The sequence below is a fragment of the Tachypleus tridentatus genome, chromosome 1 (genome assembly GCF_004210375.1).
Source record: "Tachypleus tridentatus isolate NWPU-2018 chromosome 1, ASM421037v1, whole genome shotgun sequence".
Classification (NCBI taxonomy): Eukaryota; Metazoa; Arthropoda; class Merostomata; order Xiphosura; family Limulidae; genus Tachypleus; species Tachypleus tridentatus.
Window position 1 is genome coordinate 70,996,495 of NC_134825.1, and position 24,263 is coordinate 71,020,757.

At 36.9% G+C, this 24,263-nt stretch overlaps 1 protein-coding gene across 1 annotated transcript in view; it reads right to left on the bottom strand.

Annotated features, from left to right (window-relative positions):
* LOC143251897 (uncharacterized) overlaps positions 1-24,263 on the bottom strand; it is a 103,717-nt gene that overhangs the window by 20,494 nt on the left and 58,960 nt on the right. Inside the window, exons 6-12 of the mRNA XM_076503233.1 lie at positions 20,386-20,496; positions 19,816-19,923; positions 19,463-19,614; positions 9,440-9,563; positions 3,332-4,263; positions 1,321-1,634; positions 115-317 (exon numbers count right to left, since the gene is read on the bottom strand). Of these exons, the coding sequence (XP_076359348.1) occupies positions 115-317; positions 1,321-1,634; positions 3,332-4,263; positions 9,440-9,563; positions 19,463-19,614; positions 19,816-19,923; positions 20,386-20,496 (1,944 nt within the window). The remainder of the gene's footprint in view (positions 1-114; positions 318-1,320; positions 1,635-3,331; positions 4,264-9,439; positions 9,564-19,462; positions 19,615-19,815; positions 19,924-20,385; positions 20,497-24,263) is intronic.

Genomic DNA, 24,263 nt, shown 5'->3' on the forward strand with positions numbered 1-24,263 from the left:
AAACAAATAAATAAACGAATAATTTAGAAACGTTTTGGTACTTAGATGCTTATGAATATTTATATGTTGTACCAGGTCGTTTCATTGAAGCATAATTATTCTGATGTATTATACCTCCGAATACATTGTCTCCAGGCCATCCAGTTGCTTCCGAATTAGGCCAACATCATTGTTTTCCACATTACTTGTAGTGGCGCTGACTTCGCTGCTGTAATCGTCTGGATCTTCTAGTAGGCTTTCCATGTCCAATCCTGTGGTCGTTGACGTCACTTCCGCATCTATAGGATCTGTGTAAGATGTTAAACCGTGGATGGATCCTGAAATAGCACACGAATCTTTAACCGTGTTGAGAAAATTAATATTCATAGACTGAAATAATGTAAATATGTATTTCATATACTGTTTCAGGTTGTCATTGCGGACTGTATCATGCATTTATTCGATCTATCGTTTCAGAGAGCAGCGTTTTCGTATTTCAACACAAACTCGCCACGATTTACAAATCCTATCCTTGGAACAAGTACACAAAAGTATAAAGTACATATTCATATGAAAATCAAAAAACAAACCTGTTTAATGTCACGTGATCACTTAAATTAATTTCGAAATTTATTACCTAATTATAACAGTTTTCCTTCTTTTAAAGAAATGAAAATATATTTGTTTTGAATTTCGTGCAAAGCTACACGAGGGTTATCTGCATTAGCCTTCTCTACTTTGCCAGTGTAGTGGGAAAGTAGCTAGTCGTTACCGGCCACCGCCAACTCTTGGGCTATACTTTTACCAACGAACAGTGAGATTGACTGTCCCATTATAACGCCCCCACAGCTGAAATGGGCGAGCATGTTTGGTGTGACGGGGAATCGAACCCGCGACTCTCAGATTACGAGTCGCGTGCCTTAACCACTTGGCCATCCCAGGCCACGTTAGGTTTAGAACAAAGCCAGTTTGATCTGTCTGTGTCTCCACAGCAGGGAATCAAACTATGATTTTAGCGTTGTAAGACTTACCGCTGTCCCACTGTAGTTCACGTGAACGGAACGACAATATTAAATACATTCAGAATACCGTTGTACAAAAGAATGAAAGTTTGCGTGTTTTTTTACGTTGACGAAAACATATCACCAATGTAAAACTCAAACAATCTATTTTTTTAAATATTCCTTTAAATGAGTATACTTATAGCTAAATATCAAAGAAGGTACGCTATCTTGCAAAACTCTTATCACATATTGCCCAATTGTAACGATTTAATTCGCAAATTGTATTTGTTCGTATTCATACTATGCTTATATACATGATTTATTTCAGTTATATTACCTGCTGCAGATCGAATAACTTCAGAATGTGTTGCTGGTTGACTACTTCCATTTAGTTGGTACTGCTGGGTCCTTTGGTGGGAATTTGTATTTCCTATGACTGATCTGGAAGCCACTGCATGCTTAGTGTGTGTGTCCCAGTGTTTGAACGACCCCTGAGTGATACTTGCCGTTCGTCGAATGCCAGTTTTTTTGGCAGGAACTCCTTTTCCTGATGTCATAGTTGCTGTCAAGTCATGGCAGTAGTTCTTCCCTTCCAGCTGGTCTTTTCTGTTTCTGAAGTCTGTTATAGATGTGACATTCAAAGCTGTAGCACTGAAAAGCAAAACCTAAATGTTATAAGACACGAAATAAAGATACAACACAAAACAATCAAACGGTTCACCTGATATCAATGCTACACCAAACACACACTATTAGACCAAGAGTTTCTATGCAAACTTTAAATAAAAACACAGAACTTTTTATATCATTTATTTCTTGGAACAATATGACAATTTTGAGTGAAAGTAAAAAAACAATGTATGAGGATAGGTTGATCACATCACGTCTATAATATCTAGTACCAACGGGTCTTTCGCTAATACCAATGGTCATCACTCACACCCCTTCCCCGCACTCACCACTCTCCTTGATGGATATATATATGCTGTTTATTCATCAACTGATATGATGTGAACTAGATTAAGTAAATGAATTTTAATTATTATTAATTTATTTCCGTCATTCACAAGTCAAAACTTTAGGTTAAATATAAGTGACACAATATTATCCATTTATTTTATTTCTAACACCGATTGATTATTTTTTATTATATCGGCTCGGCATGGCCAGGTGGTTAAGACAATTGACTCTTAATCCAAGGGTCGCGGGTTCGAATCCCCGTCGCACCAAACATTCTCGCTCTTTAAGCCGTGGGGTCGTTATAATGTAACGGTCAATCCCACTATTCGGTGGTAAAAGAGTAGCCCAAGAGTTGGCGGTGGGTGGTGATGACTAGTTGTCTTCCTTTTAGCCTTACACTGCAAAATTAGGGATGGCTAGGGCAGATAGCCCTTAAGTAGTTTTGCGCGAAATTAAAAAAACAAACATATTTTCATTAAAAAAGAAATTTAGAAATCTTTCTGATTTAGGTGAAAGTTAAAATGTTTTTTCTCATGTGAATACATCGGTGAGGTATTAAGGTTAATAACAAAAAACATTTTCAAATGTAAAAGGCTATAATAATGTTTGTAGATATACTTTAAATATTTAAGGATTGTTAATAATTCATTATCTGATTTTCTGATCAATAGAAGTTTGTATAAATATTATTTTGGGAACTGATCACAGTGCCTACTTAATACTAGATCTCACATCCATGTCCTCTTTGTTTTGGACTTTCTTATGTCTTAAGGCTGAAACTGCAAATTGATATTTGAGTGACGTAGTGAATAGACTACTCCGTCCCAACCCTATTTCAAATATTAACTTCATTAACGTTTAAACTGTCACAATCCAAAACTGAAACCCCCTCCCTACCTAACAGGGATAATAGGGAGGCACAAAAAAAAACCTTGTCGCAGGGTCCTCTCGCACCTCTACTACGCTACTAATTCCTGCAGTAGAAAACAATCTCTCTGTGTGTGTGTTAGCATCCATCGCCCAGAATTGGTCAGATCGATTATAATAATATTTTATATGGTACAAAGAATAATTTGTTTCTGGAATTTTACCCGAGAAGATGGCTAAAATCATCCTAAAATAAGGCAAATTTCCACTTTTGTTTTTACAGACATTTGGCTTTGCATTTAAAGACACAAGTTGAATATGTCAATTAATATCTTCTATAAAGCAGAGTATGCAATTAGCATCCAATGAGGTCATTAAAGATTTAATAAGAAAGAAAGGAACCATCGTTCAAAATTGTCCTTTATAGAATTTTTGCTTCGTTAACAGGCACATCCTCAACTAGACTCTAACAAAAACTTTGATGTTAATTAAAATAATATAACATCCAACAATGGACTCACCTTGACGATAATTTGTATTTAGTTTTCGGTAAAACTTGTGGAGAGCTTTTTTGAGTTAACGTTGGAGATTCAGGAGGAGATAAAGGGGGTAGAGGAGGAGTCACAGACATACTCTCGCTACAGGTGCCGTCAGCACCGAGGCCAACTTCGTGAGTCGTTTCTTCTTTCCTGTAAAGCGTTGAAGGTTTTGATTTATTAAAGATGTCTTTCATTTCTGTTTCCACGCTGTCGCTCCATTGAAGGGCTTCTGTGTCCAGTGTCGCTGTTGCTTCACGACAATCCTCATAAGGTGGCACTGTCATAGTTTTGTTTGGCCACCGCACAACTCCTGCACTGTGATCAGAGTCAATACTGGTGTCGAGAACACTTCCTTCGCTAGGAGTTCGACTTTTTACTGACGCTGGACTTTTCAAGCTGTGAGAGCCACTACGTAACGTGCCTCGTCCGGATTCAGAAGATGACTTGTACTGGTCACTTGGCGTAACCACCTCGTCTCGATGAAGGCGTCCCTCTGATGATCTTCTATTCCCTTGAAGGCCCGTAGTTCTCACGTATGGAGAACAAGATGTGCTTCCCGTACGCCCATCTGTTAATTTCGACTTTGGATCCGTCTCATCCAAGTTGGAAGAACTCTTTTCGTAAGTATCTTTTAAGTAGGGATGTGAACTGTCCATGGTGGAGTATTTTGTTCGAAAACCCTCCCCGTCTGTTGTGGGATGTTCTAGGTTCCAGTGAGTGCTGTATTGTTTCACTATTTTAGAATTACGTGGAAGTAGTTCAAAGACCCCTCTAGCGGAAGACTCGTGAGGCACTACGACGTTATCGAAACTAGATTTTCTTTCTTGGGAAGGTTTACCTATAGACTCCTTTGGAACGACTTTCTCGTAGTCGTAAGAAGAATTGAAATTGTGGCCCATGTTGATATAGGTATGCTAATGTTTAAAACAAAACACAAAAACAGTTTTCTAAATTTATCACATTCTAAACAAGATAAGAATACTACAAATGTCTTCAATTACATAACCATCTTCTAATATTAAATAAAATTTTAGAAATATTCTATAAAAATCACCTTTACTCTGGTACCTGAAATTTATTAAAGGCTATTATTGAATATTATTATACAACAAAGACAATGATATTTATCAGTTGTCTCAAACATGACAGTAAATCAACACATACACACAAACACATATATATTATAAAGTTAGCTAGCCTATTCCAACGTACAAAATTCAAAGACTAATCAACAGAGAGCTACATTATTTGACATCAATGCTTATAGCAAAATTCGCACAGCCAACACCTTAATAATGTATGTACCTTGTGACTACTATTTAATTGTAATACAACATGAAACACACATTTGAATGATAATATCCGACTTCCAACAGTTACATGATGCCATATGATATCTTTCGGGTCTATGAAGGTTTCCCCCGATGGGACAGCCGTAAGTCTAAGGCATTACAATGTTAAAATCCAGAGTTCGATTCCCAGCGATGGACATAGGAAATTTCCCACCGTTTCTTATCACGTGTATGGAAAATGAAAACTGATTATACGACCCTTGAAAACGTGTCCCGGCGATGTTGGGTGGAGCGCCAACTTGCTTGAATACTGTTTTATTACAAATACTTTACTTGTGACGTGTAGGAATAACAAAGCATTTCAAGTTACATAAAAATCAAACATTTTTTTTTAAATCCTTTTATGAGTTTCTGCATGATCCTGTGCAGTAATACTTTACAATAACAATTATTTTACTTAGAGATAAACAATCAAGAACCATTCTAATAGCAGAATAAATTTCGACATGTTTGATGCTGTTTTTAAATTGTCACCAGTATGTAACTTGTACTACAGCTCCTCCTGGTGAGAATTGTTTCTGACTCTGAAATCTCCTTTCCTACCACCTCGCTACCTTTGCATATTCTAAATACTCTAGATGTCTGATAATGTGTCTTCGAGTTATGTGAACAGTTGACTAAGTCAATTAACTTTATTAACTAACTCAATTAACCTTGTAAACATATGCACCGCAATGGCACAGCGGTATGTTTGAGAACTCCCACTCTTAGAAACCGGGTTTCGATACCCATGATGAGTAGAGCATAGGTAGTCTATTGTGTAGCTTTGTGCTTAATTCCAACCAGTCAATCAAAAATGTGTACATATGTAATTTGGTTAACAAAAGATTTCGAAATACAACCATAAAGATCTACAAGTTACTCACAACCCCCATCTTCAAGTGATCAATCCTTACTTTCCTACACGCAGGACAGAAATATTTTTAGTTTGCTGATACACAGTACACAAAACGTGGTGTACATCCTCAAAAGACACTATATCCAATACTGTGAAAGACACGGATGTACCACATAAAACAATGTAAGCAAAACTTCTTAAGTGCTGTGTTTTCTTATAGCAAAGCCACATTGGGCTATCTGCTGTGTCCACCGAGGAGAATTGAATCCCTGATTTTAGCATTGTAAATTCGCAGATTTCTTGAATACGTTTGTTTGTTTGTTTTTGAATTTCGCACAAAGCTACTCGAATGCTATCTGTGCTAGCCGTCCCTAATTTAGCAGTGTAAGACTAGAGGGAAGGCAGCTAGTCATCACTACCCACCGCCAACTCTTGGGCTACTCTTTTACCAACGAATAGTGGGATTGACCGTCACATTATAACGCCCCCACGGCTAAAAGGGCGAGCATGTTTAGCTTGACGGGGATGCGAACCCGCAACCCTCAGATTACGAGTCGCACGCCATAACATGCTTGGCCATGCCGGATTTTCTTGAATACGCGGAACCAATTTCACTTTCAACATAATAAGATATTTACTTGCAAATTCTATTACGCTATATACTGTTTCATATGCTAGCAAACTGTCTAGCTATAGACCAAGTAAACAAGCTGTCTGAACATCCCACTGTCTAATTCAGTGGATTACATTAATAATATATATATATATATACAAATCATATGTCACTGATATTCAAATAGAAAAATCTTTAAAAATCGACTAAGTTCACAAACTGGGGGGCCCGGCATGGCCTAGCGCGTAAAGCGTGCGACTCGTAATCCGAGGGTCGCGGGTTCGCGCCCGCGTCGCGCTAAACATGCTCGCCCTCCCAGCCGTGGGGGTGTATAATATGACGGTCAATCCCACTATTCGTTGGTAAAGAGTAGCCCAAGAGTTGGCGGTGGGTGGTGATGACTAGCTGCCTTCCCTCTAGTCTTACACTGCTAAATTAGGGACGGCTAGCACAGATAGCCCTCGAGTAGCTTTGTGCGAAATTTCCAAACAAACAAACAAAAAAACACAAACTGGGGACTTACTACTAGAAAGGGCTAAACAGATGTTTTTCTTTTCAATAAACTTAAGACATTACAGAGTTCATATTAATTTTTCACATGTGTATGTTGAATGTCTTGAAATGCTATTATCGTATTTGCCGATGTATAAGATAATTTGTTTGTTTGTTTTTGAATTTCACTCAAAGCTACACAAGGGCCATCTGCGCTAGCCAATCCTAATTTTACAGTGTAAGACTAGAGGGAAGACGGCTAATCATCACCACCCATAGCCGGATCTTGGCCTACTTTTTTACCAACGAATAGTAGATTGACCGTCACATTATAACGCTTCCAAGGCTGAAAGGGCGAGGATGTATGGTGTGACGGGGATTCGAACTCTCGATCCTCTGACTACGAGTCAAGTGCCTTAACCACCTGGCCATGCCGGGCCACATAATATAATAGTATTTACTTTTAAAACAATGCCTAATTTTATTTCCTGTCTTATACACAGCTTCATAAATGGAAATCCAGTTTTGGTTGTTTGTTTTGAGTTTTGCGCACAGCTACACGAGGGCTGTCTGATCTAGCCGTTTCTAATTTAATAGTTCAAGACTAGAGAGAACGCAGCTAATCATCACTACCCACCGCCATCTCTTGAGCTACTATTTTACCAACGAATAGTGGGACTGACTGTCATATTATAACACATCTAAGACTGAAAGGGCAAGCATATTTTGGTATTTTATGGGGATTCAAACCTGCGACCCTCAGATTACTAGTCGAGCGCCCTAATCACCTGGCCATGTCAGTGAGTTCCAGTGAGACTGCTTGTTTGAAGTTAAGCACAAAGCTAAACGATGGGCTATCTGTGCCCTGCACACCACGGGTATCGAAATCCGATTTTTAGCGTTGTGAGTCTTCAGATATACCACTGTGCCATTGGAGGCATCCCTATTAAATAGAGTTCACATTGTGATGAAAACTTTGTAAAGTTGTTCATCACATGGTTGTGACGTAAATTATGCTGCACTTGTTTGTGTTTTTATTTACAAACAATTTTCAGAAATAACGTAATACGTTTTACCAATTCATGGGTGAAAATGGAATCAATGCACAATTCTTGAAACATATGGATAGCACACAATCACATATATCACTGACTAGATACTTTATTGTGTACCTCCACCTTTTGCTGGGCACTGTTTAATATACACCATATACCTCATCATGTCTGAAGTGGATTGGATTGCCAACAATATTCCAGTCCAATCTGAAGAAACCAAATGACTTAGTCTCTGACACAGGAATACTCTACACAACGCTATACCGTCTCTAAAAGCACACATTATCGTAAAAATGCACGTGGTGTCAAGTGTTTTTCATGAATCGTTATAAATTACTACCATGGTTTTCAGGCTAACTGTGGATTATTTTGTTTTAAGACAATTCTTTATTTAAATATCCTTTGAACAGTTCATTAGGCATTAGTCAAATCTTAACACTATTTAAACGATAGTTCAGTAGAGACGCAGTCTTGTGTCTATTGGATTTTACAGTTAACCTTATGGGTTTTCTTATTGCCAGCATTGATAGATGTTGATTACAGAGATGTATTTCGATTGAAAATTGGAGAATTCACTGCTTTACTCTTATTGTTTGAAGGCTTACTATTATATAACTAGGTCTCTGATTTTATATCTTTTCACACATTATCTGATTGGCCTATTTTGGTTATGAAAATAGATGAAATATTCTACAGACGTCTGTAGGGGTCCCAATAAAGTGGTCAACATCATATGTATAATTATAGAATTAAACTAAGTATCTGACAGTTAACATCAGCCACAGGAGCCAGCCCAGCATCGTTTAGTACTGATCAGAGAGAGTTGTTGTTCCTGAAACTGGTAATTTATGGCTGTTTTGATAGATCTTAATGAATGAAGCTCGGCACAACTCCCCCAAAACGAGAAAAAAACAAGTCACAAAATATTAATAAAAACACTGCAGTGATAAAATCTATATGGATCATAATATAGTGGTACCAATACTGGGCAATATGTCATCCTTCTTCTTATATCATCGTAATTTATCTTTATTACAGAAATTACATTTTAACTATGATAATCGCTAAGTAAATCATCTTCTAATATATTGTGCAACTGCCTAAACTTCAACATTACATCTTGGGCTTTATTGTGCCGTTAGTTTCACAGTACAATGAAACTAGTAATTTTTTATATATGATTCCAGTCTTCCTTTATGAAGATAATGATGCTATAGTGCCCGTGGTTTTGTGTTTCGCTATTAATACAGTAGTCAATTGAGGACTCTCTTATTAAGCTGGTATGCCAAATCAAATGAGACATCTGTGACTAAGTTCTTTCTTCATCCCACTTTGACCCAGGATTTAGCGTAATCACTACACTTAAACCACCACTCTCACAACTGCATATAAAACATTTCAAGTATGTTTGATTGCTCCATCGTTTTAATTTATATTTATAAGTTGAATCTCATGACTTTGGGTTAGGTCACGGGTATGGTCCAGTGACTTAGACCTTGAAAAATAATGCCAAACGTCTTTTTTCTTTTTCGTGGTCCAGCATAGCCAGGTGGTTAAGACATTCGTGTAGCTTTGTGCGAAATTCAAAAAAGCAAACAAATTTTATTTTCGTATACTCAAAACAACTCAAATATTTTCTGGAATAACTCACTTCTTTAGGTCCACATCAAGGTATCTGACTGGCTAATGTGGGAGGTATTAGAAAGAAAACATATCACAATAAAAAACAATTTTTCTTACGTTGGCAGTGATGCAGTTACTCCAATAAGTTGTTCTTTCACCGCCAAATAATTTGGAACAGGCATCACGAAGATTTTCCGTGTTCATATTTTCTTCACTTTTGTTAACATCAGTTTCGCTATAGCTGTAAAAGTAATAATAAATTATCAGATAATGAACATACAATAAGTTGAACGTGATTTCGACTTTTAAATCGTAAAACTGTTTTATATCCATGACAGAACGTAGATCCTCTTATGTATACATCTGATTTGTATTTAGTCTGCATAGTTTTAATCAGATTTTTATAAAAGCCTGAAACGAAAGTCATTAAAATAAGCATCTCGGTGGAACAGCGATAAATCTGAGGGATTATAATGTTAAAAATGGGGCTTCGATGTCTTCAATGTGCAGACGATGTATAAGCCATTGGAATAGCTTTGTGATAAGCAACAAACAAAAGTTAAAAGAAAATTTGACTATCATGGCTAGTTATTTTGAAATTTAATGTTAGATGTAGGTTTCATATTGCTATATTTAAATTATCATGTAGATTTGGTATTTGTGCCTATAAATTATTATATAGATTTATTATTAATATCATATAGATTTGGTACTAATGTATATAAATTATCATGCAGGTTTGGTATTAGTGTCTATAAATTATTATATAGATTTGGTATTAATGTCTATAAATTATCATACAGATTCAGCATTACAGTGACGGCGCCAGGATATTTTCGTTAGGAGGCTGAGGTAAACTGTGGAGGGGCTTCCCAAAATGCCATCAATATGAAGTATAGATGGTAAATTATAATAATGTAAATATCAAGGTACATTTCAGAAAGGTGTGCTATTTTGAACTGCATTTTCAATGCAGTTTTCATTGGAAACTCATACTCTGATTAATAATTCATTATTACAAATCAGAAATAATCTGTTTATGAAAATATGCGTATATGTAAAAGAGGAAGCTCACCTAAATTTCACCCAAGGTAATACATAATAACAAAAAAATCAAGATTAGCTTAGATTGAACATTTAATATACCATTAAGAGTAAAGCTATAATTCAAAAGAAATATAACATAAAGACATAGTTTACATAGCAGAAACAAATTATCCCATGTGAAGTTAATACACTCTGAGGAAAAGTAAGGTCACTATCAGGCTTACTATCTTTCATCATGTTGTGTTTATAGTCAATATTACTTCAAAACAATGCACCTGTTCTGGTGATTGGCAGCAAATTTGTCTATAACAGTATCAATATCGAGTTGTTTTGCCCTCCTGGAGTTTACTGATATGACAGCAAGGTTGCTGGTACGGTTGTTACCACTGCTGTTGAGCAAGTATGTCTTGAGAAATTTCAGACATGAGAACTTCTCTCACAGGCAGCTGAAGTGACAGGCAGGGTCACAGTAATGTATACAAGTTTGTGGAGATCCATGAAGGCATCCTTGTATGGCTCCAGCATCGTTGCAAGCTCCAATGGTGTGGATACTTCCTGCCCTTTGTCTTTCTTTCTGGCAATTAGCCGGTTCAACTGGTGGACCTCCACTGCGAGGTCATCTTCTGACACACCATAGTTTGCTGCCATTCCTAAGAGTGCTTACTTGTCCAGAAATGTGCAGTATTTGGGGTTCAATGCAGTTGCATCCATCAGAACACTGCAGGCATCAGAGGATAATCTTCTATTCAGCTCGTTGAGCATCCTGTCTATGATGGCGTAGAAGGTGTGTCTCCTGGCATCTGGTGTTGGTTCATCTCTTTGGCCAGTACTAGATGTAATTATGAATTCGTCCAGGTGTCTGGGAGCAGATCGCTGTCCACCTTGACGCACCATCTCAGTGCGTATTCCCACTTTCTTACATATATCCTCAGCAGACTCTTCCAAGTCTTTCCATGCTGCTTCAGTTCTCATTTCTGAGAGACCAGAGATGACAGATAGTACTAGGTCCTCTGCAGAGGCCAGCTGCATGTCAGGTGACTGGAGGTGGCCTGATAGCTGTTTTGTCATCAGCAGTAGTTTTTCTATGGCCACTAGACTGGTTACGAACTGCTGATCTAGGAGGATGCGCAGGCCCTTTGATTCAATGGCTCTGTGGACATTGTCCCCCTCCAAAAGACGCTTTAGGGTTGTCACAATAGCAGGGAGGGTTCTTTTCACAGCCAGACAAGCAGCATGTTAGCAGGCCCATCTTGTGTCTGACAGTCGCTTCAACTCTATGTGCTGGTTTATGGGTTCAAGCTCCTTCTGTACCTTCAGAAATTCGTCATGCACAACCGATGTAGAGAAGAATTTGTATAGCTTTTGAATTGTCACAAAGAATTCTGCTGCAGCCTGGACGTTGTGCATATAATCAACTAGTACAAGGTTGAGCCTGTGTGCATAGCAGTGGACATACACAGCCTGAGACACCTCTCTCCTGAACCTCTCCTGTATGCCACTGATGCGCCCTGACATGACTGCAGCTCCATTATAGCACTGGCCAATACAGGCATTATGGTCAATACCACATTTAGCCAGAGTATCCATGATTTTCTTGAGCAGTGAATCTGCATCCAGACCTTCAGCAGCTGTGAAGTCCAGGAACTCCTCGTGAAGGCTCTGTTGTTGGAGGCACCTTACCACAATGGACAGCTGTTCTTGTTTGCTCACATCCTTTGTTTCATCCACCATTAGAGCAAAATGCTCAGCTTCCATGACCTCTTTGCTGATATCCTTCCTGATCATTCCAGCTATGATGTCAAGCAGTTCGTTTTGAATATCATGGTGCGTGTACTTGGCATTACCAAGACCACTCAGCTTCTTCTTCACGATTTCATCATACCTGGAAATCATGTCAAGAAGTTCCAGGAAATTGCCTCTGTTATCTGACTGACTACCTTCCCTGTGACCTCTCTGTGCTTCATTCTGGCAGGCTGTGTAGAGCAGTGCACTGTTACAGCTCGTATGTAATGTCGGTTTTCCTCCACAGTTTTAGAATGGCTTGCATCGAGAGCATGTTCGATCCTTGAACCCTTTGTTTTCTGCAATTTAAACTCTGCCCAAGCTTGCATGGCAAACTTGTGTCTTGCAGAGTTATCATGGGACTTCAGTGATGTGGTCGCCTTCTTCCTGTTCCGGAAGCCTTCATGGATGAAGGACTTCTCAGTTTTACTGAAGTGTGTGTGACTGAAAAGACGACATGCGAAGCAGAATGCAGCATCTTGGGTCACAGAGTACTCCAACCACGAGTGCTGATCATGCCAATTCTTGTTGAATGACCTTGACTGGCCGTTGTATTCTGTGGCCGGGTATCTCATCAAGTCTGGAAAGGTAGGACCACTATCAGGAAGTTGGCTCAGGTCCTTGGGTCCTGGTAACAGTTTTTCACCCTGGGTGTGAGTGGTGCCTTCTTGCGGCTGGGGTTCAGCACTAGTCGTGTCCGCATTCTCAACATCACGATCACAACTGTCATCCTCACTTGCACCACATGTGTTTGTAGGACCATCTACTCACTGTCTCTTCTTTGGTTACAGGTAGTGTTGCATAATCAACCCTATGTGTAGTATGACTGGTTTATGTTTTGGTGGGTGATGTCTGACTCTTGTCTTGTGTGTTGGTGTCCTTGTTTGAAAACGAGTCGCTTATTTTGATTTTTTTTTTATTAATCCAAACTGAGTGTGTGTTCCAGTGTGAGGCCGAGTACCAGAGAGAGCGAGAGTCGCGTAAACAAACATAACTCCCTTTTATACAGAGCGCACGAACGTCAAAGTGACCCCCCGAGTCAGCTGACTGCTAGTACCACTTCTTACTTCCAACTTGTGTTGGTTTATACGAAACGAATGGGAATTTCTCTCCTTATATTGGCATTTGGGCTTACAAAGGATATTCATTTTAAACATCGAAATCTAAGGAAAAAGATATAACATACATACTATTGGGTCATTTCATGAATAAGGAAAAAATAACAACTAAACATAGTTCAACATTACGAACAACTGCTCTGCAGCATTAAAATCACTAAATTATATTAATAGCACATCAAAATCCAGAATATATTCGTGAAATATTGTTAGAGAAAGTGTTTATCTTTAACCATATAGCACAAGTACTTAATTAGAGAGTAGTGATAATGTAAAATAACAGAGCTAATTAGGGAACACAAACAAAGCTTTGATAGGGCATGTTGTAAAACTGTGGGCAGCTAATGGGAGTGAGCGGGGGTGTGTGGCGTGCGGCTGGCATCTGGATCTCGATGGGGCTGAGCCGATCGTTAGCCGTTCGCAAAGCGTACACCATGGTCAGCGGCTCCGTAATCATACGCTTAAGGCGTTCGAGGCGGGAATCGCGCGCTCGAACAAAGCAAACCAGCGGCCTGGATATTGAATGGTCATCGTAGCACCAAAACAAAATGTCTAAATTGCAGTTGACCTTCATGAAAAGGCTGATTTCTTTATAACTTCACATTATTCATACAGGCCAAACTGTGATTGTGATATTGTTCTTATTATCATAAGTGTGACAAGCACCTGTTACAATAATGTAACTACTACATTACATTAAATTAGGCACTTCTAAATAGCCCAATAACAATTTCAAAATTCATTCTAGAGTTTTTTAGAAATATTCTTTGGTCAGTTAACATGTAAAGTTATTATCTAATCATAAGTATAACATTAATTGGATTGTAAGTCACAATTTTAAGTGTATGCCACAATCATCAGTACAATTTTGGATGGCTGATACACAATGCAAAATGATCTCACAGAGGACACAACACCGGCTAAATGCTTCATAGTTTTGACCTATACACAATACACTTATACATGCATGCTATGTTTTACTTTTCAATAATAGATAAATGAAATTAATGGGTAAATACCTGTGAAACCTTTGGTTTATCAAGTAAAATCCCTGATGATCTGTTGTAACTTGAAATCAACGTGGTTGTCTAATCTTCGTCAAAGCTCAAGATAGAATGGCATTACACAGGGAGCGGCAATACAGCGCATGAGTTTCAGTGCATTCAGTACGTTGCCATGGGACGCATGACACATACTTCCATCTTAATGAAGACGTTGAGTTCTACAGATCTATGTCTCTTTGATGTTAATTGTTAAGCAACACTAACGATTGTGTTTTCCATATTTTATAAATATATGTAGGTAACAATATTGGGGCTGAGGGGGGCTTGACTCATTTTGAGGGCTCAAGCCCCCAAGCCCCCCTTGGCGCCGCCACTGCAACATTACTATCTATAAATTATCATATATATTTGGTATTAGTGTCTATAAATTATCATGTAAATTTGGTATTAGTGTCTATAAATTATTATGTAGATTTGGTATTAGTGTCTATAAATTATCATACAGATTCAGCACTACTATCTTTAAATTATCATGTAGGTATAATATTATTTAGTGTTGCTACTTTTCTTGCTACTTTTAGTAGACTTTAAGGTACTCAGAAGAGAAACGTTCAACAGACAATGTAATAACTATTTACTGTGACAAAGGACTGAGAATAAAGACTATATTTTTTCCGTAAAATGTTGTCTAAGAGTGAGATAAGAGCGAGACAATGTAGTACACAGATGGATTTATGTACCATAACGCTAGTGGCTAGGGCTCTGTGACCAGTACGTAACCACAAAGTAACCATCAGTGGTTGCATACTATAACTCATAAAATGATACATCTGTTTCTACTTAATTTTATTTATTATTGCCCTTTAAATCGTATCTGACTAATAAACCTCTCATACAAGTTCCAAACAACGTGGTGAACGAGCAGCTACTTTAGTGTATCGAATTACGTAATGGACGAGCTGCTTGTGAGTGTATCTCGTGACTGATTTTTATTTTTCATTACACTGGGCGATAAACAATTTGCTGTTGAAAAAAATTCAATTGAATAGGCGTAATTTGATAGTGTTCGTTTCCAAAATGTAGCCAAAATTTACTATTTATTCTAGATTTTGAGTTATTGTAATATCTCAATTTTTATCAGCAGTATGTGAATACCATGCAATCAACTCAATACAATAGACTTATGCTGAGAAGTTAAGTTTATTTGGACTGTTAAATGGGTAAAAGGCATATATTTTTAATAACTTCAAACGTTGACTGCAATGTATTGGTTCAAAATTCCAAAAATATTGCTCATATATACTGTTTGTTCTTGATATAGTTATAGCGAATTACACTACTTTTGCTTCATTTCTATGTTCATCTGTACCACCCGAAAGTCACGAAACCCCCACATGCTCGGTTTGCTAGGGCATTCAAGAGGTCCTTTGACTAAGCATAAAAGATGCCTCACTCTCTCAGTTGGTCACTTTGCATCGCTATAAAGTCACTGTCTAAAGTCTAAACAAAGTCTGATCTGTGCATCATACCAGTGATATAATCAAATTATATGAAACTTTGTTTTAAAATATTTTAAACTTTAGTTTTGTAAGCATAAATTATTTTATATTTTTTAAGAAAATCATCTGAAATACTGGCTGCCTCCAGTTCAAGCAAAGTCCTATAATGTAAAAATCACCCAGATAGTTTCTGCTATGTTTGTTGAAAATATATTATAGTTTTACGAAGTAAAAACATCACATTCAAGGTAAAGGTAGCTTAATACCACTAGTTTAGGTGTAAAATTGGTGGCTCTCCAAGAATAACATTGAATTCCACATGCATTGTACAATTTTCATATCTGGCTTGACACAGTGACTGAAACGTTTGTTTGGTTTTATTTGAATTTCGCGCAAAGATACACAAGGGCTATCTGTGCTAGCCGTTCCTATTTTTGCAGTGTAAGACAAGAGGAAAGACAGCTAGTTATCACTACCCACCGCTAACTCTTGGGCTACTCTTTTACCAACGAATACTGGGATTGACCGTCACATTATAACGCCCCCACGTCTGAAAAAGCAAGCATGTTTGGTGCGCCTGGTATTCGAACCCGTGACCCTCAGATTACGAGCGAGTGCCTTAACCACCTGGTCATGCCGGGCCAAATAAGAAGAGAGCAAGCATACCATTTGTAATTCCCCTGATATGGCATTAGCCCAAAGATAATCAAACTGATTGTTGTTTTCCCATGACTAATGTTTCTGGATATTCAAGTACAATTGAATAGTACATTAGGCATCTTAATAAAGCATCTGAAACAGTATACAGTTATAAAGAACTTGCTACCCGGAATTCATTCAAACTGATTGTTAAACGTTTCTTAGGAAATCAGAGAAATGAAAACTATACTGTGATGATTGATGATATGCTCAAAAATTACACTAAAATGGAAGGTAGGATGCCACTATAGATGTACTTCTTACACTCAAATTTACACTTCTTTCCAAATAACCTAGGTGAGTGATAAGCATAGGGAGTGTTCACACCAAGATATTTCTACAATAGAACAGCCATATCAAGGATGATGGGATCCTGCGATGATGAGAGATTACTGTTGGTTTTTACAGCATAAAACTGAGAACATATGCAAAAGGTGCAAGAAGTCAAGGATATATTTTATAATAAAAATTAATACCATGATGAACGTTTTGAACATAACCTGAATGTATTTACAATATATAATCTTATTACAGTCATTGTTTATTGAAACTAGTATTGCTATTATGTAGTGTTTTAGAAGATTCGTAGAGACAATTTTCAACGAATAAATAAAGTTATTAAAGAAAACGTTGTCGTTATCACGATATATAAGAATATTTATCATAACAGGAATGCTACAGGTAATCAGTAATTTTCAACACGACTTTTAGAATCAGCATCGTCAAATTTCTTAGAAACAGTTGAATTTTGTTCTTGTAGCAGAGAAATCTTTTTGTTGTTTTTGTTGCCAAGTGTTATCTTAGTTTATTTAACTTGATTTAACCTGAAAAGTTTCTAATTTCTACATTGTAGTTACTTTTGTAATAACAGAGAAAAAAAGAAATGTAGAACAGAGATATATCACAAACCATTCTGCTGCTTCTTTTCTCCCACTTAAAGCAATGGGTATTACTCTCTATAAATTATCATGAGTATTTGGTATTACTCTCTATAAATTATCATGAGTATTTGGTATTACTCTCTATAAATTATCATGAGTATTTAGTATTACTCTCTATAAATTATCATGAGTATTTAGTATTACTCTCTATAAATTATCATGAGTATTTGGTATTACTCTCTATAAATTATCATGAGTATTTGGTATTACTCTCTATAAATTATCATGAATATTTAGTATTACTCTTTATAAATTATCATGAGTATTTGGTATTACTCTCTATAAGTTATCTTGGGTATTTGGTATTACTCTCTATAAGTTATCTTGGGTATTTGGTATTACTCTCTATAAATTATCATGAGTATTTAGTATTACTCTCTATAAGTTATCTTGGGTATTTATTATTACTCTATAAATTATCATGAGTATTTGGTATTACTCTCTATAAGTTATCATGAGTATTTGGTATTACTCTCTATAAGTTATCTTGGGTATTTATTATTACTCTATAAATTATCATGAGTATTTGGTATTACTCTCTATAAGTTATCTTGGGTATTTATTATTACTCTATAAATTATCATGAGTGTTTGGTGTTACTCTCTATAAGTTATCTTGGGTATTTATAATTAATCTATAAATTATCATGAGTGTTTGGTGTTACTCTCTGTAAGTTGTCTTGGGTATTAGTTATTACTATTTATAAATTATCTTAGGTGATTTTTATTACTCTCTATAAATTATCTTGGGTATTTATTATTACTCTCTATAAATTATTTTGGGTATTTAATATTACTCTCTATAAATTATCACGAGTATTTGTTATTACTTTCTATAAATTATCTTGGGTATTTGTTATTACTTTCTATAAATTATCATGAGTATTTGGTATTACTCTCTACAAGTTCTCATTAGTATATCTTATTACTATTTGTAAATTATCATGCAGATTTGACTTTATTCTGTATAAATTATCATTTGGTAGAATCAGTTATATAGACTTTATGAATTAACTAATTTTGCAATAATATCAGGGATATAAGCCAGTTCGTTTATTGATAGTAATATCGATTACACTATGTAACATAAATTTTGTTCCTGGATAGTATGTGTTATTTTTTAATTGCTTATGTTGTAAAATAAAAGTACAGAAAATTGTCATTATTCCCTTCAAACTTTGTTTTTATAACTTGGATAATGAAATTTAGAAATTAACCTATTTTCTATGTAAAAACAGGCAAATTTGCACATTTTCATTTACATAAGGTCTGAATAAAACAACATATCAATTAAGATTTACAGTATTTATACTACAGTTATACAAAAATGAACATAAATGTTTAGAAGTGAGTAGTTTTTCGAGATTTGAGACTGTCATGTAAATTACTTTCACGTATTAGCCCCCAAATCTAGTCTCCCATCGTGTTTTCGTTATACGCTCCCAGATCACAAAAGCAAAGTCTGAAGAGAAAAATAGATCTTTTCCATTTACTTTAGGCATAAGCAATTGGGAAATAACACTTTCAACCCAGCAACAAGAAAAAGTAAAAATTTTGTTACATAGTGTTATCAAAGTCACGTGATATCAAACCAAGCTCACCTACTTTATTATTACTTCTGATAAAGTTTAGTTTTCGTATCCACAGCTTTCCATGCTCTAAAATTACCGAGTAATTGTAAAATAACAAAAATACATAAGTAAAACAGCACCTAATACCCCAAAAGTAAATAATAAATTTACAAATTTCAAATGATACTTTAGAATATTGGACGGAAGAAAAAACTTGTGATGTTCTGAATGAAGATTTGAAGTTTTTCTTCCGTCCAAAATTAGTGAAATGTTTAATAACACTAACATAACTCTTTTTATGGTTCTTTTACTTTCTGATCTCTTGTGGACATCTTAGATTTGCTCCCAACGTCAACAGCTATTAACTATATATCATTCAGAAAAAGTACAGTAACTAATCTCTGAAAACTCTATACATTCAGGTATACTAAAAAGTTGCTCATAAAAACATAAAATAAGAAACTGTGTTTTTTTCCATACATTTGTGGTCTTGCGACAACAGAAGATTCCCCAAGATTCTGATCTATATTCTGAAGATCATATAAATCCTGTGTCTCTCTCTGCTGAAAATGGGATTCTGGCTTTTCACGTGCTTGGTCGCTTACAGCACGAGCAGGAAGGGACATACTTCTCTGAGAAAGATGAATATACAAGCAACATATGAAGAGAACTCAATCGTTCAGTACAATTACTTCAAAACTTAAGTGAATAAAACTATCAAACTAATACAAAACCAAACGATTCCTCTCACACAAGTTCAATATCAAAATTAAAACTTTTGTTTATATTTTCATTTACAGAACACCACTGAGAAGTAACGTAATACATTTTACCAGTTCGTGAGTGGAAAGCGACAGTCCAGGATTATCTAGACCTCTTTCGGTTGGTAAGTTTACTGTTCCATTGAATAATGCTGAATGTTCTTCTGTGTCTATTCTTTGCTAAAATAGTCAAAATAACCGACATTTTACGAAATTTCTATTGTATTCAAATATCAAGACGTATCTTATAAGAAAAGTATATTTAAAGGTTCAACACAAAAGGAAAATGTTTGATGTGCAGGATAATACAACTGGACTGTAAAAGGTGAAACTTGTGATGTAGTAACTAAATACTTGAACAAGTAAGTGAAGTGAACCAACAACTAGAAACTATTACATTATTGAACAAGCACGTAAATAGTAACAGGAAACTAATACACCATTGAACAATTACGTAAATGCAAAAAAACATATAAGCGATATATATACTTTTCACGTAAATATAATTCTAAATTATTCAGTAGCATGTTCATTTGGTATATTTTTTTATGAATATGAACAACTGCCTTGGGAGAAAAATCATCTTATCAGACTGGCTTTAATAAGAGACAATATTACAAGAAATACTAGAAAGTGACTTACTGTTTGTTTCTGTTGGTCATTAGTACTTCTGCCAGTTGGACTGTGGTTCAGAAGGGAGCGCAGCCTCTGTTGGAGGGACACGAACCTCTCGCCAACTGGCTTACTAACAGCCTACATATAAAATTATTTTAAAAAAAGTCAAATATCAAAGGTAATTAATTTAATCCAAAACCACTTCAGATGTAAAGTGTAAGATTCTCTCATCAAAAATTTAATCCAAAACCACTAATTTAGCATAAGTAAAGTCATAAGATTACCAACGAAAAGTGGGATTGACCGTCATAACGCCCCACGGCAAGCAACTCAGCGAACCCGCGATCTAACGCTAGGCCATGAAAATATCTAAGTGAAAAAAAAAGATAAAGTGAACGAAAGAATTTGGTGTACGACTTCAAAGAAATGAAATAAAAACTGGCGGCCAACTTGGTAACTACAGTTATAGCATTTACAAGAAGTTTACTGCAAATAGTTATTCACTAGTTAGTCAGACTGAATTTTTGTTTAACTTAGAGCATGATGGTGGATTAGTGTTGTGTCATGCGTTTAAAAACATTTTCTTAAGACAGCCGCTTCTGGAGATTGAATAATGCAGGCCATAACGTATAAACACGAACATTCCGGTAAACAGATAACGAGAAGTAATATTTAAAAATGATCTGGTAAAAACACCCAAGATAAAATTTGTACTTCTTCATACAATCGTAATTCTAATAAGATTAAACGCTGACATGAGAGACCAGAAGTACTAGTAATCGAAATACTGCTTATTTTGAAACAATAAATCATGTACAAGTTAATTGGTTGGTGTTTATTAATATAAAGCAACTAGGCTATCTGCGCCAAACAACAGGTAGACAAATAATAAAATTATTAAAATATGTAAAAATGAATCATGTTAAAACAAAACAAAGGCCATGTTTCGAAATAAAAACTTAAATAGAATGAAAAAGCCAAATACCCATAAAAATTTAAAATCACAAATGATGTGGATAGTGTTACCATCGCCAGTGAAACTGTCCAAGGTCAAGGATGAACCCATAGTAAAAACATGTATAAAATGATGCTGTCGCTAACATCTGCACAACAACGTAACAACGGCACAACAGTAAAATGTGGGTTTCTGTTACTTGCGTTTCACACAAACCACGCATTGGTGCATCAGTCCCAGATAAAAGAAAACGATGAGTTAAAAAACTGTGACCAATGCGTAACCTAGTCAGGACAACTTCCTCCTTCCGATCTTTACTGAAGTAAGACGGCCAAAGAGCAACAAAAGGTTTGATCTGGAAAAACTTGTTGTCACATTGCTTACTCCAAGTCGACTGGCAACTTGCGCGGATCCCAATCTTGAGTATAGAACCGTAGTCCATATATGGGACAGACATGGCCGTGATAACACTAGAGCCGACGGACTTATCTGCGGTGTCAGCAAGCTCGTTCCCGCGAACACCGATGTGGCCCGGTAGCTAGAAGAAATTAATAGAAATGTATGATAAAGAGAGATGGGTCCGTCGGTTTTGAATGTCAACAAGAACAGGGTAGGAACTAATGTGAAGCGATTCCAGAGCAACTATTGAGCTACATGAGTTGGTAAAAATGGTACAACTGGTGTCCTGCATAGCTTCTACATTATTCATGGCGAGAGAAATGGCGTAGAATTCGACAGCAAACAGAGGATCTGTAGAGGGGATCCTATGTACGGCTACCGAACCACAACATACCATGGCAGAGCTCACAAAAACACGTGATTTCGAACCATCGGTATAAATGAGAATTTAAGGATGGTTCAAAAGATTTTCGGCAAATAGAATAAATAAAGCACTTCCAATCGGGAGTATCCGCCTTCCTCGGATGACTCAAAGAAAGATCACAGGTGGGGAGAGTAATAAGCCATGGTGGGATGGGTTGATCAGTGGAGACAGCGACGTCATCCATGGACAGATCCAATTCAGCAAGAGGCACATGGATACGATTGCCAAAACGAACAATAGCAGACCATCTATTCTGATAAAACATGGCCCATTGAGTAATAAAGACACATTCCCAAGAGGGATGCTGTGGTAAGGATTGGAGTTTTGAAATATACAGTAAAGACAGTTGTAAACAGTGAAGGTGCAGAGGAGGTTCACGAGACTCAGTGTACAAACTCTGGACTGTGTAAGGGCAGAAAGCCTTCATGCAGAGCTCACGTGCCAGATGGTGAATGGGGTCGAACATCTTCAAGGCTTTGGTTCTAGCAGAATCATACACCATAGGCACATAGTCCAATTTCGATCAAATGAGGGCATAATAAAGCCATAGATCACTGACCCATAGTCTAGTTTTGATCGAATAAAATCACGATATATCTTTAGCATAGAATATCGATTCACTTCCCAAGAGATGGAAAAGAGGACACGGAGGGTGTTCAGTGCTCTTGTATGCTTGACACATAGCTGCTTAATGTGTGGAATGAAAGTCAGCTTACGGTCAAATACAAGCCCCAAGAACTCTGCTTCAGTGACCACAGGAAGCAACTTCACTGAGACGTAAATCAGGATCAGGATGAATACCCTGTTGGTGGCAAAAGTGCATGCAAACGGTTTTAGAGAGAGAAAAGGTAAAACCGTTTGCTGTGGTCCACTTCAGTAAACGATTGAGGGCAATCTGTGGCTGCTGTTCAATAAACTTCATGCTCGACGACTGATACAAAATGTGGAAGTCGTCGACATCGAATCTGTTTGCAAATGTAGGAGGGAGTTGTCCATTGAAGGCTTTAATTTTTACAATGAAAAGTATGACACTCAAGACACAGCAATGAGGGACTCAAGTTCCTGTGGGAAAGAATGGGAAAGTGTCAAAGCTACATGGACTTCGAATCCTTTGTCTACTGAAAAAATGTTTAATAAAAATGAGCAAGTGGCCACGCAACCTATATGAATAGAGGTGTCGCAGAATACCATATCTCCACATAGTATCATTAGTCTTCTAGAAGTAAAAAACAAACACAGAAATAAAATATTGTCACTTAAGAAACGCTTCTTTGATTAACGTTTCAAGCTGAATTAGGTGGTCCATGGTGGGGTTCTGTCGTCAGAACCCATTCTTCACTGGGCAACAGGATCTTGTTTGATTTGAGGAACCAGACAAGACGAGTATTAACATTTAAGATCTTACAGAGACAACTCGTCAAAGCAATTGGCAGTAGTTTGAAGGAATCTTGGGATCCTTCACAGGCTTAGAAGAAAGGAGGACAATACCCCAGCACTAAACACCAGGAAAAATATTCTTCTAAAACATTCAGTTAAAAATAACCAGAAGAATACCAAGAGAAGCAGGAGAGAGATGGCGCAGCATCTCGTAGTGAATATGATCGGTCCAACTGATGTACTGCCAGACCAATGAAGAACAAGCTTGAGATCCACTAGTGTTAAAGGGCATTTGCAGTGATAGAAATGATCAGCCCGAAAGGAAAGGGGCGATTGCTCTGGGCATCACTAACTTCCTGGCCATTGGAGAGCAAAATCGAAAGAGAAGCGGAAGTATATTGCCTGTTTGACTTTAAAAGTGGTGGTAGAAGAGATGCTAATTGTTTTACCTGCCGAGCATGTACATGGAGCCACTGAAAAGCAGTGCAGTTTAAAAGTGTGGGATATCTTTGAAAAGTATCACAGACCTGTTTTTGAACCTTCTGTGCCATGTGACGGGCAGGTTTCCACCATGGACGAGGATACTATGGAAAACGTTTCAAGGTTTTAAGAATACACTAAGCAGCTGCCTGGATAATACATTCAGTCACTGGTGCCATGCAGTCATCTGTTGATGGCTTACAGACGACTGCAGTGTTAAGTTTGAAGAGAGCAGTGAAAGAATGCCAGTTGGGATGACCCAGCTTCCAT